The sequence below is a fragment of the Rattus rattus genome, chromosome 3 (genome assembly GCF_011064425.1).
Source record: "Rattus rattus isolate New Zealand chromosome 3, Rrattus_CSIRO_v1, whole genome shotgun sequence".
Taxonomy (NCBI): Eukaryota; Metazoa; Chordata; class Mammalia; order Rodentia; family Muridae; genus Rattus; species Rattus rattus.
Genome location: NC_046156.1, coordinates 144,629,591 through 144,642,682, shown reverse-complemented (window position 1 = coordinate 144,642,682; position 13,092 = coordinate 144,629,591). Strand labels below are relative to the sequence as shown.

The following is a 13,092-nucleotide window of genomic DNA, read 5'->3' as shown; positions in this document are numbered from 1 at the left end:
AATCACCTGGAATGGAAATACCAAGCCATCTTAATATTTAAAATCTGACAGATGTCACAACCACTGGGCCTGGAATCTATTGTCCTAAACTGATCAGCCGTTCTATGCTGGAACTCTTCCAGTGGAGGACGCTACCACAGGATCTAAACTGAACTAGCCAAGCTACTTGTTGCCTGTCTCCTTCCTCCTCCACCTGGCTAAAAAAGGCTTTCCATAGTGTGCCCTCCTCTTCCTCTCTGGGACCTGGAAACCCACCTCCATATCTTCTCCGAAAGATTAGTTTCTGCCATCTTTATTTAGAGAACCAAATAATTAGGGAAACTCGCCCTACACTTAGTGTCTGGGTTTTGTTAGATTATCTTTGGCCTTTGGAAAGAGCATTATCATCCTATGGGCATTTTTAGTTGAACTATGTATGTGTATCTAGACACAGGCTTACATGTATAATAGGTGTTTATAGGCAGTTAATAGTATGAGTATGATATATGTAAAATAGCATCCTTCTGATATTTTTTTAATTTTGCAAGATTTATTGTTAACAATTTTTATAAAAATAAAAAATGAGAGTACACCATGAAATTTAACTGCCTCTAGGCTGGGAAGATAGCTCAGAGGCCAGAAGCAGGTGGGAGGACTCTGCTCTTGGAGAGGACTGGACTGCAACCCCAGCAGCACAGGGCTTGTGGTCATCTCTATCACTAGTTCTAAGAGACCCAAAATCCTCTTCTCCTCAGGACCAGATCATGGTGAACACACATATGCATCCACACATACACATAAATGTTGTTTCTTGTTTGTTTGTTTGTTTGTAGACAGGGTTTCTCTGCATGGCCCTGGCTGTCCTGAAACTCATTTTGCAGACTGGCTGGTCTTGAACTCAGAGATGTGCCTGCTTCTTGCCTCCCCATGGTGGGATCAATGGTGTGCGCCACCAACTTGCCCCATGTAAGTATATATTTTTAGGAAGAGTGTGTGGAGAGGACTGTGAGAGGGCCTGACAGGTCAAGCATTTGCTGCCCAAGCCTGAAGATCTGAGTTTAATTCCCAGAACCCACGAAAGGTAGGAGCGAACCTGAGGCCTACAGAGGCCAGAAGCAGACATCAGATCTCCTAGAATCGAAGCCACAGATGGCTCCAAACTGCTACATATACACTGGAAATCAAATCTAGGTCCTCTGGAAGAGCAGCCAGTGTTTTTAACTATGGCGCTCACACACTCCCCCCGCTCCCACGCCATTATAAAAACTGAATTCCTGTGTGGTCCTGCATGACCCTAGCGTACTAAATCGTGCTGTAACTGGACACGTGTACTGTCATAACAACACAGAATGGTGAGTCGTACGCAACTCAGCCGTCACTATATAAGGACCACTTCTTTAGACCTCACGACTGGCTGTTTTGAGAGACATTTCCATCTTGAGTTCCCATGAAAACAGAACTTTCCATGTCAGAAGGGGTATCCCCTGTAGGACCAGGGTCCCCCACTTCCTGCACCTGCTCCTGCTCGTGTGTCTGCTCTGCATCACCTTTCATCTCACTCTCCTGGTCTTCCGCCTCCACAGGCTTATCCGAGGCTGGCCCTGCAGCTTCATCTTCATTTTCGTGGACAAAGCTGCAAATCATGTTGGGTCTATAGGAGAAGTCATTGTCCTTCATCTGCAGCCATTCGACACCATCTATGTTTTCTTCTCCTTCCTTCTTTTCTGTCAGGAGAGTCCACGTCATGCTGAGCTTCTTCATGGTGTGGCATTTGTACTTCAGCACCGTTTTATCATTCTCTTCTGGATCCACCCGTTCAACACCTTCTTCAAATATAACACAGGTCCCAAGAGTATCTTCATATTCCCCAGCAAAAACGTAGCTGTCCACTTGCAGGATGGGCCTCTCGATGTCAATTCCCAAAATCTTGCATTTATTTTCACATTTGGAGAGAAAGTCTGTATCAATAATTCCTGACAATTCCACCAGAACAAACTGCTCCTCCTCTATCTCCTCTTCTTCCTCCTCCTCATCTTCGTCCTCCCAACTGGGATCCACTGCCACCGCCATAGCGCTCAGAGACTCCATCGCTGGCCTCCTTCTGATATTTTACACTTCTCCTTCCTGAGGGACTTTTTAAGAGGTAGTAGTAATCACACTACTCATTCTGGTTGTCAATATGCTCATTCTGGAGAGAAACCATGTAGCCTACAAATCTTATAATCTTCATAAAAAGAAATTTAGCAGACCTCTGGTTTAGCCTAGAAAGATTTTAACTTTTGTCAGTAATAATTGCTCACAAGTATTGCTCTTTCATTTATTGCATCTTTTCCAATGCTCATACTGAAGGAAAGCAAAAGCCTCGTCCCATTCCTTTTGGTGTAGACCAAGGAAAGGGTTTCAGTTTCTAAAATGCTATAATGGTTTCCCAAACACCCACTGAAGCTAACTCACTTCACATCCTGCTCACTGCCCTCTCTGAGTCACCCCTCCCACAATCCTATCCCCATCCCCCTCCCCTTTTCCTCTGAGTAGGTGGGATACCTTTGGGTATCCCCCGATCTGACATTTCAGGTCTGTAAGAGGCTGTGCTTCCTCTCCTACTAAGGCCAGACAAGGCAGGCCAGCTAGAAGAACATATTCCACATACAGCTTTTGGGATAGCCCTGACATGAAGACTGAGCTGCACATCTGCCACGTATGTGTGGGAGGTCTAGGTCCAGCCCAGGTATGTTCTTTGGTTGTTGGTTCAGTCTTTGAGAGCCTCAAGAACCCAGGTTAGTTGGCTGTTGCTCTTCCTGTGGAGTTCCTATCCCACTCAGGGCCTGTAATCCTTCCTTCTATTCTTCCATGAGTCTCCAAGTGCCATTCACTGTTTTGCTGTGGGTATATGGATATGTTTGACTCAGCTGAAGGGTGGAGTCTCTCAGAAGGCCATGCCAGGCTCCTATGTGCAAGCGTAACAGAGCATCATTAATAGTGTCAAGGGTCGGTACTTGCCCATGAGATGGGTCTCAAGTTGGGCCAGTTGTTGGTTTGCCATTACCTCAGTCTCTGCTCCATCCCCTGTGCCTGCATATCATGTAGACAGAATAAATTTAATGAAAATAAAAGGAAAAAAATGTACCATTCTATAGATTACAAATAATTTCCTAGTAAGACACCATTAAAATTATATAACATCTGTATGATGGTAATTGTGTATGTAACACACACACACATTCATATATATATATATGTATATATATATATATATATACACACATATATATATACACACATATATATACACACACATATATATACACACACACATATATATGCATACATATATATCTATGTTTTCAGAGTTAACATTTGTAATTCAGAAACCAATTGCTATGCTTTTACCCGGGGAAGACTATTTCTCTCACTCTCACCATCACTTACTTACTTACTTACTTACCTGTAATTCTTTGAATAGGGTTGAGACCTCCTGAGATTTCCCATCCATACAAGCATGTGGATTGGTTCATTCTTGTTCAGTTCATGTTTGGGCATTACCAGGATCATTCTGATTTTCAGGTGCCCTGTACACGTTCCCAGAAGATTTAGGCTATGTATAGGCTTCAGTAAGGTAACACCAGTTGGCTCTTTCTAAAGACAAAGAGTTTTAGCTATAGATGGGACCTTATTATTGTGATCTCCTGGTTGGAGGACAAGAACATTGCCAAGCAACTTAGAGTACATATGTCAGCATAGCACCGTCCAACTGGACTAAGACTCAAAATTCCTGACACAGACTCTTTGACTGAACATATTAACAACAAAACAAGTAGTGTGGTGACAAACTCAAATACCAAGAATCTTCCTTAAATATATCACCAGGGTTTGATATACATGATCCCTATGCTGATACATGTGCAAATTCACCCTACATATTGTAATGCACACATTCCAAGAAAACTCAGCAAGCATCTACAGTTCAAACTCTTTGAGTGCATGTTTCTTTAAGTTAAGATAACATTTGATCTGAATTGCTCACCCAAATGGCCTTAGCTCTTAAGTATTCAAACAAGAAAACAGGACCCAGGTGTGATTTTAAAATTACATTGTTCCTAGAGCGTGATCATTTCATCTAGATAACTGACAATCTTTCAGAAATGTAAATTGGAAAGGGACATTTTCATGAGGATTTTTATTTGTCATGGAGCATTAGAGGGACATCGGCATCTGTACACACCTTGGATCACATCCAAATGATAATATTGATCAAACTAACAAGATTGTCTGGAAAATGAGATGGTGAAACTGAAATAGTCTGGCTGCTGGAGCTGAGGTCAGGGAATAGTTTTAGCAAATGTTTTAGATGTATCTCATGAAGGTTATGAACATTTTCACCGAAATCAAGACTCTGCTTTATAATTGGTATTCAATATGTAACTATTCCCTTCCTAATTTTAGTGAATTAATGGTAATTTCTAACCTTCACAAGAGAATTTGTTTTCCACTAAGAGTCTCATTAACAGGATCTATAAAAATAGGATTCTAACCAACTAAAAATAGTAAATGTTAATAGACAATTCTGAAACTTTTAAATGCATGCTGTGATATTAATAATGAGGGCTAACAGGTTTATCATTCATTACTTATTTATATAGATCATGACTAAAGAGCCAGGAAAAACTATTAAGAAAATGTAATTCCTGTCTTTTAAAATAAATTCAACAATGTGGTAAACTGTGTGGTCAGCTATAAATTTCAAAAATATTAGGGTTTAAATATATGTTTTAAACTGTAGAATTCATCAAGTAAATATGAGATGTGCCTCGAATCAGTTTTAAGGGTACTTTCACTACCCTTGCCAGAGGTAACATGAAGAAAGGAATATTAGAATATTTTCTACTCAATATATTTAGCCTTTCAATTTCTTTTTCTCTTTTCTGTTTTTAACTCACTCCAATTCTTCTCATACATGTTTTTGTTTTGTTTGTTGGGGGTTTTTATTCTTTCATAGTTTAGTTTTCTTAAACATGCCAGATGGATCATTCTATTAGAAATAGTAATAATAATAATAATAATAATAATAATAATAATAACAACAACAACAATAGTCATCTAAAAAGCTAGTCAGGTTAATCCCATCGTCTATAAATACTGTAATCCCTTGACTTCTATAAAGTTGTTTTGGGCCTATGCTCTTATAACATCCAGAAGTTTATAGGCAATGCTTTTTTTAAGATTTATAAGACTCTTATTAATGCATGTTTTCTACTTGAGAAAACATTTAAATCTCAGACTGTAAGTGAAATGGCTAAATAACAATTTTAGATACACTGTGTAATGGCACCTAAAACTAAAACAAAGAGATGTAGCTAAAACTTTAATAAGCAAGTCTCTTAAAATAGGGTTTTATCAAATACTCCTAAAGTCAGAAAGTGTCAGGGAAGAAAGCAGAACAACTGAACATGGGTGAAGAAGATTGGAAAATGAGGTGATACAGGAAATCCAGCAAAGCACAAGCTGAGATTAAATAGAAGTGGACCACAAACATCAATTAAGAGCCTGTGGTGATCAAACTTAATTTTAAGAAAAAAGAGTACACTGATCTTCATGGATATGTGTTTATAAAACAAAAGGCAATGTGGGAAGTCAATAAATGGGAGACTATCCATCCACTCTGGCAATGAATGTCAGAGGGCTAGAGCAGTGCTTCAGTCACAAAACAGACTGCACAAGAAAATGGTTCCCATCTATTCAGTAAATAAAAATATGACACATGAAATAATAGGATACTACTGAAGGCTGCATAAATGGGAATGCCTAACTGTAAACATTTATATTAGAAAATAAAAATTATTAGATGCAGCATCCTGACCTACATGAAAAAGCTTTAAAAAATGAAATCCAGAATAAATAAAAATAAATAAATATAACTATAAATGTAGAAATAGAATCAGGAAGTTGACAGTCAAGTAAAGTTGAAAAGTCAAAAGTTATTTCCTTGAAAAGAACAACAAAATTGGTAACACTCTATTTAATCAGAATTTTTTAAATTTTATTTAATCTTTTTTTTATACTCCAGATTTTATCCCCGCCCTAAGTCCACCCTCTGATTGTTCCCGCTCCAATACTTCCTCCCCAACCCCTATCTCCACGGGGATATCCCCACCCCTCACCCCCACCCCCACCCTACCAGATCTCTAAACTCCCCAGGGCCTCTAGTCTCTTGGGGGTCTCTGACTGAACTAGTCTCTGACTGAAGCCAGAACCTTACAGTCCCCTGGTGTATATGTGTTGTGGTCCTCATATCAGCTGGTGTATGCTGCCTGTTTGGTGGTCCAGTGTCTAGAAATCTCAGGGGTCCAGGTCAACTGAGACTCCTGGTCCTCCTAAAGGGTCGCCCTCCTCCTCAACTTCCTCCAGCATTTCCCTAATTTAGCCACAAGAGTGAGTAGCTTCTGTTCATTGGCTGGGTGCAATTATCTGCATCTGACTCTTTCAGCTGCTTGGCTGGTTTTTCAGAATGCAATCGTGATAGGTCCCTTTTTGTGAATGCCCCATAGCCTCAGTAATGGTGTCAGGCCTTGGGGCCTCCCCTTCACCATGGTACTGCAGGGTATCTTTATCTCAGAGGTTTCACGCTGCCCCCAAGTACTCTTAGACCCAGGCAATCCATGAGCCATTCCAACATGGCACCTTGATAAGCTGGTCCCTAGAGTCAGTTCTGGCACCTGTGGAGCCATATGGAACTAACCATAATTTATCTCTGATTAGTATCTCTCCCAGTGGCTTTCTGCTAGCCACTAACTCTCTGGTTCCCGGTAAAATCAAGACTCAACAAACTGTAACCCAACAATCAGATTTATAGGTTAAATTCTCAATCCATAATACATCCACACAATAAACTCACAACCAATTGATAAGGATATAAACTGCCCACCTAGGTAAGATAAATTTGCCTATAGAAATCCATCCCCTAAGAAATATACATAAGTACCTTGGCAACTCAAGACCACCTGGATCTGGGTCATCCTTCTCCATCTCCATCTTGATTCTCCTCCTCCTTCCCCCTCTCTCCTACCTTACAAAAGCATTGTCCCTGCCTTATTTTTCTTTTTTACTGTCCAATCATGGCCTTACACTTACTTGTGCCAGCCCTCACCTACATATAGACATCAACTTACGGGGGGGCAGGGGGGCATTTCATCTAAAGTCTTTCCCTTTGAGTCCTAAGAGTCTTTCACTTCCTAGATCTACTAGAGGCTCCACTCACCTTCTACCTCTCGAGGCTGCCCGTTTCCATTCTTTCTGCTGGTCCTCAGGGCTTCAGTCCTTTTCCCCCACCCAATACCAGACCATGTTCCCCTCTTTCACACCCTGTCCCCTTTCCTTCCCCCTTGTGTGTTCTCCCTCCCTCCCTTCCCCCTTGTGGTTGCTTTCTTCTCCCTCCCAAGGGTTCCTCACTTGGGCCCTTCTGCTTGTTGAACTTTTTGAGTTCTGTGGACTGTATCTTGAGTATTCTGAATGTGTTTTGACTAATATCCACATAATACTAAGTACATACCATTCATGTCCCTTTGAGTCTGAGTTACTTCACTCAGGATGGTATTTTCTATATCTATCGCTTTGCCTGCAAACTCAGGATGTCCTCCTTATTAATAGCTTAGTAACATACCACATTTTCTGTAGCCTTTCTTTTCTCCTGGGACATCTGGATTGTTTCTAGCTTCAACAACAAAATGGAACACCTTCCCCTGTGGCCTGGTGGGGTATCTTTTGGGTATATTCCCAAAAGCGGTATTATCAGATCTTCAGGTACATCTATTTTCAATTTTCTGAGGAACCTCTAAATTGATTTCCAGAGTGTTTGTACCAGTTTGCCATCCCACCAGCAATAGAGGAGTGTTCCTCTTTCTCCACATCATTGCCAACATGTGTTGGCATCTAAGGTTTTGATCTTAGCCATTCTAATTGGTGTAAGGTGGACTCTCAGGGTCATTTTGATTTGCACTTCCCATATCACTAAGGACTTTGAACATTGCTTTAAGTGATCCTCAACCATTCTTCTGTTGTAAATTCTCTGTTTAGTACTATATCCCATTTTTTGATCAGGTTGTTTGGTTTTTTTGGTGGTTAACTTCTTGAGTTCCTTGTAAATTTTGAATATTAGCCCTCTATTGGATGTGAGGTTAGTGAAGTTTTTTTTCCCAATATGTAGATTGCTGATTTGTCCTATTGAATATAATGGGGAAAAAGTAATTGCCAACATTAACAATGAAACAATGGTAACTGAAGATCTTGAAGACCTAAAAAGAAGATGGGGGCATTAGACAATGGTAGTGTGTGTTTGTATTACGATGTCATCCTTCACATAGGGTATAAAGTCACTGAACAGGAATAATTAGCTATGCTTTAAGAGTGAGGAAACTGGAGCTAAGAACTTACAGTTAACTTTAAAAGTTCTCATGGGCAAAAAAAAAAAAAAATATTTGTTTGAAGCCATTTTTCATTTGGCTCCAAAGCACTTGCTCTTAGATAATATGTTGCTACGGTGACATGAATATATTTTAGTTTGTTTGTAAAACAACATTGGCATGAGACTTTTGTATATCATTATCTCTTATACGCCAAATGCCAAAACTGTATATTTTTAATTAGCTGAAATGTTTCCATTATATTTTTGAAATGCCTTAAAGTTGTAGAACAATGATTTGTAGCTTAACACTTCTGGGAAAGCAATGTAATTGATGAGGAAGAAAACAAAATTTGGGTAATATAAAAATAAGCATACCCCTAATAACGGGCAAAGAGATACCTTGTGTTGTTTTTATATCAGTCAGAGAGAGAGTAGATAGCAGTCCTTTGTTGGTCCTATCTTGATGCCTGGTTTGGTGACCAAAGCTGTCTCATGCCTAGAACTCATAAAAATCAAATCAAATTAAATCCAGGCAACCCAGAGTAGGAGGAGGAAGAAAGAGACCAGTGGACTACCGTGCTATCTACAGACCTGTCCTCCAGTTCATAGCACAGATCTAGCCCTCTAGAGGGTAGTATACAGAGAACAAAAAACGACCTGGAAAAGTAGGTCACATGGCTGCTTCCATCTTGGTGAGGTTAGCAGCCAAGATGGCTGCCATTCACATACGCGTTCTATCTCAGTGAGGTCGATGTGCAATAAAGTAACAGAACAAGGAATTAAAAACAAACAAACACGCAAATACAAAACCTTGCAGGGGTTGAAGAAATAAAAGGAAGTTGGCACAGGTGGGGCATAAATACTTGATTGCCACCACGCCTTGTAGCATAGATGGAGGATGTTACCCAGGGCCTGCCATGGTCAGATTAAAGTGGGAGCCACCACAATGTCCGAGTACCTGGTGGTCAGATGAGAAAGAAAAAGAAGTGGACCAGCTCGAGCAGTATGGAGAGAGATTGAACTGAAATCTCAAGGATGAAAAGATGTAGCCTGTTGTGAGTGACCAGGCCCACCACCAAGGACCATGGTTAGGTTCCAGCCAGAGCGGCTACTGAGGGCCACATCTGAGTCTATGACATGGATCAGTGTCAATTTTGTGACTAATATTACCACTAGAGAAGTTGGGGACATCCCTGGTAGGGGTAGTCACAGGGGACCACGTGGATGTCCAGCAGCTGTGCAGAACTGGCCCTACTCCTTACTGGCTATGGTGCTCTGGAGAGCTGGCCCCACATTTCACCAGAGGCAGCACCGTACCTTACCTGGACAGCACAGGGGAGATGGCCCTGGTGGCTACAACATGGTTGAGTTGGCCTCAGGGTGGGAGTGTATAAGAGCTGAACACACACACACACGCACACACACACACACACACACACACACACACACACACATCTGTCCTAGGGTAGCATGGGTACGGAGGTGATCCTCCCTCCTGTTTCTCACCACCTCTAGTAGTCAGAGAGTTGTTCACAGGGTTGTGAGCTCCTGAGACCCATACCTGTGCCTCACCAAATGTAGCACTAGGGAGGGCAATCCCTGTACCTCATCTAAATAGCACCACAGAGCTGACCATAGTGGTGCAGTGAGGGGATGAATCAGCCCCAAGGGCAAAGCACAGGAGAGCTCACCCTCTTCTTGTCTGCTTTGAGGTAGCATGGGTGCTTGGGTGATGCCCCTCCCTCCCCTTACAATCTGCAGCAGAGATTGACCCCAGGGTCATGAGATTGGATGTCCCTGTCCATTGCCAGCTCCAGCATTGGGAGAGTGGACCCTGGTCAAGGAGGAGCAGGTGAGTCAGCCAAGACAGAGCAAGGGAGAGCTGGCCCTGCCACCCCTCTGGGATGACTTGGGGTGTGGGGATAAATACCACCCCGAACTTCTCCTCTCCACCTGCAGTAACCAGGAGAGTAGGTCTTACTCCTCACCCGGGAAACACAATGGAGCTGGCCCTGATGAGGAAGGCACAGGGGAGGCATCTCCAAGAATAGGAGATGCAGGAGAACTAGGCAAGGCTGCAGCACTTGGGAGAGACAAGGCTCCATACCTTGACAGAGCCACACTGGAGCTGGCTCTGGAAGCCTGGATGCCTGTGAGCTAGCCCTAAGGGCTAGAGAGCATTGCCTCCTGCCAATGGTGGCATTGTGTAGCCTAGCCTGAGCATTTCTGGAGAGCTCTCAACTGGTGGCGCAAATAAGAAAAAAGAAGGTAGATAAACAGCTCAGCTACCATCCATGCACGGATCCCAGCCTTTGAATTGGCCCACCTCAAATTCTACATTATCTGTGAACTGTGGTGACAAGTGAAATAGCCACCATTGTTATTCCAAAGCTGCAGGATCTCCATAATACAGGACAAGAACAGGATAACTAGGAGAAATATGGATATTGATGGTATTACGAAAAGCCAGAGATCTCGAAGCAGATCAATGACTCACTGTACATGTGCAAGTGAAGATGTGTGGACAAAGGAGAATACTATGGGGACACACTGTGACATACTACAATTTCCAAGATGAGATCTTCAGTAGTGGTGGTGGTAGCTCTCTCTCTGTGTGTGTGTGTGTGTGTGTGTGTGTGTGTGTGTGTGTGTGTGTGTGTGTGTGACAAATAATAGATAAGGAAGGGAGGGATCTGGGAGGGAGAGGGAATGGGGGTAGGGGGAGAGGGGAACATGATCTGCTATTGGGAAGGCGGGGAGGACTGAAGCCCTGAGGGCCAGCAGAAAGAATGGAAACAGGTGACCTCAAGAGGAAGGAGGTTGGCAGGACACCCCAGAATGTACCAGAGACCTGGGAGAACAGCAGGGATGGAAATGGAGAAGTGCCTGAGGAAAAGAAGTCCAAAGTAGGATCCAGCTCAAGGGGAGGCCTCAAGGCCTGATACTATTACAGAGGCTATGGGGCACTCACAAAAGAGACCTATCACAACTGCCCTCCAACAGACCCAACAAGCAACTGAGTCAGATGCAGATATGTGCACCCAACCAATGAACTGCTGACACCTGTGGTTGAATTAGGGAAAATCTGGAGGAAGCTGAGGAGGAAGTCGACCCTGTAAGAGGACCAGCATTCTCAATTAACCTGGATCACCGAGAGCTCCCAGACACTGGATCACCAACCAGGCAGCATACACCACTGAGATGAGGCCTCCAACACATATGCAGAAGAGGACTTCTGGGTCTGGGTTCAGTCAGAGAAGATGCACCTAACCCTCAAGAGACTGGAGGCCCCAAGGAGTTTAGAGATCTGGTGGGGTGGATGGGGTGGGGACATTCTGCGGGGTGGGGGAGGCGCAGAGAGGAGGTACAGGATGTGTACCAGTCAAAAGGTGGATGGACCAAGAGGGGAATAAAATCTGGAGTGTAAAAATAAATAAGTAAATAAACTATAAAAAAAAACATAACATAAAATGTGATGCAACCAAGTAGAGTGGCTATCACAATATATTCTGAATTATCTGGGTCAGGAGACATATTTTATACCCATTAATATTAATTGTGTTAAATGCTCTTTTTACACACAAACATATTAAACATACATACTATGCATAGCCTAAGTGCACTTGATGATGTTGATGAAATAAAACTATTATCACGTGATTCATACTGAAAATGAAATTAAATTAATTAAATTTTCTAAAGTATCAGACAAAATTCAAATAATGTCAGTTTCTAATCTTTAGCAAAGTGCTTTGTGATGAAGGAGCAATGACAAACATTTCCATGGAGACCGTATTATATCTCTAACTTATATCGAGATGGTTTATAAACAAATTAAAATAAATTAAAAATATTGCAGATATTCAAATACTCAAAACAAGAATTTCTTTGTTTTTCTTTCTTTTCTTTTCTTTTCTTTTTTTTGGGGGGGGGCAATATTAGGGATTCAACTTGTCCTAAGACATATAAAGCAAGCACTCTATAAGTAAGCTATAGTCACAGTTTTAAGGACTTCTTTTCACATTAGAAAATTCATTTCAGTGCTTATGGGTAATCAAAGGTGGGTAGCTGGAACATGAATATCAGTAAGCTCTTTCTGGATTTCAAAACAAAGAAAGCCCAGAGTGGCAGTTATGTGGCAGTTTAACAAAGTACCTGGTCCACATCAGAAAAGAAAGGCAGTAGACTCCAAGAAGAAATTCTCCATGGACTTTCAGGCACAACACTGCCCATAAAGCACGTTACAAAGTGGCATGACTTAGGATGACTAATAAATATCAAGGTAACTTTTACCTTGAGTTTTTTTGAGATTCTTCCACAGCAAAGTCTTGACAATAGAATTTTAGGAAAGAAATTCTGCAGGCAAGTATCTTGGGTAAACTAGAGATGTAAAAATTTGAGCATCCTTGAGCAGTCCTGCGTTCTAAACTGAAGTAAAAGATCCAGTCAATTCTGAAATGAACATCATCAAAATAATAATACATTTTATTTAGAGTTGACTTAGATTCTGAGATATTTATTCAAATACAGAAAAATCTTTGGATAGCTACATACAGAAGGATATAAATAATGCACAGTATACTGATATCAAGTCAGCCTGTAGGTTAATAACACAAGGAAAAGTGATCAGAGAATTATATATAAACATAGCTGACACCAATAATATGAAGATTAAATTATACCTCACATCATTTGAAAAGGAAAGGTAGCCATAC

The 13,092-nt window shown here is 41.6% G+C and overlaps 1 protein-coding gene across 1 annotated transcript; it reads right to left on the bottom strand.

The window, feature by feature from the left end:
- Window positions 1-509: 509 nt before the first annotated feature.
- On the bottom strand, window positions 510-2,071 carry LOC116895587 (general transcription factor 3C polypeptide 6-like). Its single transcript, XM_032896814.1, has one exon. The coding sequence runs from the start codon at window positions 2,065-2,067 to the stop codon at window positions 1,384-1,386; it is 684 nt and encodes a 227-aa protein (XP_032752705.1). The 5' UTR covers window positions 2,068-2,071; the 3' UTR covers window positions 510-1,383.
- Window positions 2,072-13,092: the final 11,021 nt, after the last annotated feature.